General features: G+C 42.1%; 1 protein-coding gene across 3 annotated transcripts in view; it reads right to left on the bottom strand.

The window, feature by feature from the left end:
• Positions 1–3,730, bottom strand: part of Osbpl11 (oxysterol binding protein like 11) — a 75,022-nt gene that overhangs the window by 33,983 nt on the left and 37,309 nt on the right. For all 3 annotated transcript variants that reach the window (XM_021184876.2, XM_029470390.1, XM_021184875.2), the window contains exon 5: positions 915–1,091. In XM_021184876.2, the coding sequence (XP_021040535.1) occupies positions 915–1,091 (177 nt within the window). The remainder of the gene's footprint in view (positions 1–914; positions 1,092–3,730) is intronic.

Below are 3,730 nucleotides of genomic sequence, written 5' to 3'. Positions count from 1 at the left end.
TTGAGTACACTGCAGCTGTCTTCAGACCCACCCGAAGAGGGCATCAGATCCCATTACAGATGGCTGTGAGCCACCATGTGGTTGCCGGGAATTGAACTCAGGACCTCTAGAAGAGCAGTCAGTGCTCTTAACTGCTGAGCCATCTCTCCAGCCCCCAGACACTAGATTTTATTAACAAGCTGGTAAAACTATGCTGTGTAGATTCTGATCTATTCTATCCTGAATAGGCTGTTAATACCAAATAAATGCCCTGTTACTTGACAATTTGTCCCACCTAGGCAACCTTCTTCTTCCTCTCCTTTCTTCCTCCTCCTCCTCTCCACTTGTGCTCTCTCTGAGCCCCCTCACTTGATCACCTGTCCCTCCTTCGTATCCTCTTTGCCCAGGTATAGGCTCTAGCCTTTGACTGACCAATCAAGACATTATTGGCGAACATTCTTTAGAGCACACTGGTTAATACAACGTCCATGTCCAGACTGCAGCTTGGATTTGGGGCACAGAACTCAGTATCTGAATACACAGCACATTAAGACCAACTTCAGCAGCAGCTCATACTGGCGAGTCGCTTTCCTTGGCATTCCAAGTGCTATGAGATTACAGGCACAGTCTACCATGCCCAGACTAATGACTCCTTCGTCATTAATTTTATAATGAAGGAACCAGTAGTTTTATTTGAGAATGAAAAGCCAGACACAGATTTTTGAAAAGAAAACTAAAAAATATATAGATTCTGGGAAAATGACAGTATCTCCACACATAATTGTAAGACATGAAGAATTTAGAATATCTATCAATCTTACGTCTTTATCACGTATCCTAGCTGAATGTGGGAAGCCCTGAAGGGCCCTCAAAACACAAAACAGAGAACCAGGCACACTGCTGCCCTGAGTACCTGGCCTTCCAGTCATACTTACTTCTCTGACCTCCACCAGATGGTCTGGATGCAAATGGGCTCTTTTGTTGACTGATTGCAGTTTGGAATGTCCAACATTAAAAAAAGACATGGCATTCTGACTTGGTCTCCGCTGGGATATGGGAGAATTACCACTAGATGCAAGCGAGAAGCTCCGGGACTTCAGGGGAGGATTATTCTGTCAGAAAAAGAAAACAATTTCTCTTGTGCTTTTTACAGTTTTGGCTCTCTTGCCATCATATTACCATATACTTCAGGCTTTATACAGGTACAATTTTGAGACTATATTGACATTAGATTTGACTTAGACAAATTTCTGAAGATGAATTTTATGCTACTGAAAAATTATAAAGTTGAAATTTGCAGTGTATCATTCTGAAAGAATTTTTATATATTTTTGAAAGTCTATTAGAATAAGATTTTTCTTATTTTCTATTTTAACACTAAACCACAAAGACAACACAATAAGGAATATACATGTTGTGTATGCAACAATATAGTACATCTCCTAAAAGAAACTTCAGTCCCCTGGTACTTTCTGATCACTGCCACCGACTAGCAGTTTGCACCATAAGGAGAATATTACTTGCAGACTAGGCCACACACCTAAACACAATGTTTTATTTGCAGTATTTTGAGAAAGGGTCTAGCCCAAGCTAGCATCAAATTTATAAAGCCTCCAAAATGCTATTATTACAGGTCTACCATTCCCAGACCTAAGTCATAACTAAAAAAGAAAAAAAATCAGTGGGGGAAATGCTAGGAAGAAAAAAAATAGAAGATAAAATATGGTGAAAATATTGTTATCCTCAGATATGAAATCCTTTAAATGAGCTACTCAAGCACCACTGCTTAGACCCCAAATTCAACAATTCAGTGCCTCCTTATCTTAAAAAACAAAAAACAAAAAACAAAAAACATTCTAAACAGCCAAGCATGGTAAACAAACAAACAAAACACTTCCATAAAAGGACATAAATTATCGGGCTGGTGAGATGACTCAGTGAATAGAAGCATTTGCTGCAAAGCACGACAGCCTGAATCCAATCTCTGGAACCCACACTGAAGGAGAGCACCCACTCCTAAAGTATCCTCTGACCTCCACACACAAAATGGGAGGGATGCACGTGCATTCCCATGTGCACACACAGAAGAATAATCAAAAATCTTTTTTAAAGATATTCAAATTAATAACCAACAAGCATATGAAAAGGTATTCAACATGATCAATCATTTGAGAAATAAGTTGAAAATCATGCGATCACTGGAGAATACAGAAAAATTAGGGGCCAGGGGAATGGCTCAGTCCATAAAGTAGTTACAGCTTTAGAGCGACAGAGTGGAGTTCAGATAGCCAGGGCCCACATAAGAAGATGGGCACAATGGGGCGCGTCTATAACCCCAGCACTTGGGAGACAGAGATCCCAAGAGCTCAGTGGCCTGCCAGAGAAGCCAAATTAGTGAGCTTCAGACTCGGTTCAAGAACCTGTCTCAAAAAATAAGGTAGGGAGTGACTGAGGAAGACACTCAGTGTTGACCTATGGCCTCCACATGCACATTCACCCATATACAGACACATAAATATGAACTTCCATATGTCCCAGAAATTCTACTCGTACATACATACATACTTCAAAGAAATGAAAGAAGGGGCTGGCAAGGTGGCTCAGCTGGTAAAGTGCTTGCCAAAAAAACATGAGGCTCTGAATTTGATCCCCAGCACCCGTGTTAAATAGGCAGGCATAGTGGTGTGAGTCTTTAATCCCAGAGCAGGGGAGATGAACGCAGTTGGATCCCTGTGGCTCACTGGCCAGTTAGTTTAGTCAAAGCAGTGAGCTCCAGGTTCACTGAGAGACCTGTTTCAAAAAAGAAAAGGTGGAAAGTGAAGATACCTGGCTTTGAACTCTGATCTCCACCTGTATGCTCGCGCACACACACACACACACACACACACACACACACTCACAGTAGTATGTTCACCCAGAAACATAAACCAAATATTTATAGTTCACCTCATTCTTAGTATCTATCAAATGAAGACACTAAGCCAAATACGGGGACTCCCCCCTGTAATCCTGTCACTTAGGAGGCTGAGGCAAGAAGGGCAGGAAAGTGGCTGTCAGTTAAGCCTGAGTGTGAGGACTGGAATTTATATTCCCTGCACCTACTAAGCAGCCAGGCTTGGTAGAGCATTCTATAACCTTAATGTTGGGAAAGAGGAGACAGGTGGATCCTGGAGCTTACTGGCTAGCTCGGCTACTCACACATCATAGAGCTGATCCAGGCCAAGAAAGAAAAGGTAAAGAGGGATTGAAGAAGATAAACATGTAGAGACGACACACAAACGCAGGTGCATGTGCACTCACGTACTCGTACACATACATACAAGGTTGAGACAGGAGGAGTGCTGGGAATGTGGCTTAACTGGCAGAAAGTCTAACATGGATGAAGTCCTAGATGAGGAGGATATCATATAAACCCAATGTGGTAGAGTGTGCTTATAATCCTAGTACTTGGAAGAGAAGCAGGAAAAGCATACATTCAGGTCAACATGAGACACATGAGAACCTATCTCAAAAAAAAAGGTGAGGCAGGAAGATTGCCAAGAGTTTAAGGTTTAAGGCCAACTTAGGCTATACAGTAAGTTCTAGGCCAGTCTGAATTAGACTGAGACCCTGTCTCAAAAAACAAATTAAAAGAAAGTATATTAGTAAGGAAGAGGACGGGGGCTGGTGAGATGGCTCAGTGGGTAAGAGCACCCGACTGCTCTTCCGAAGGTCCAGAGTTCAAATCCCAGCAACCACATGGTGGCTCACA

This window comes from Mus caroli, chromosome 16, assembly GCF_900094665.2.
Source record: "Mus caroli chromosome 16, CAROLI_EIJ_v1.1, whole genome shotgun sequence".
NCBI lineage: Eukaryota > Metazoa > Chordata > Mammalia > Rodentia > Muridae > Mus > Mus caroli.
Note: the sequence above shows the minus strand (reverse complement) of the source record. Positions and strands in the feature narration are given on the sequence as shown.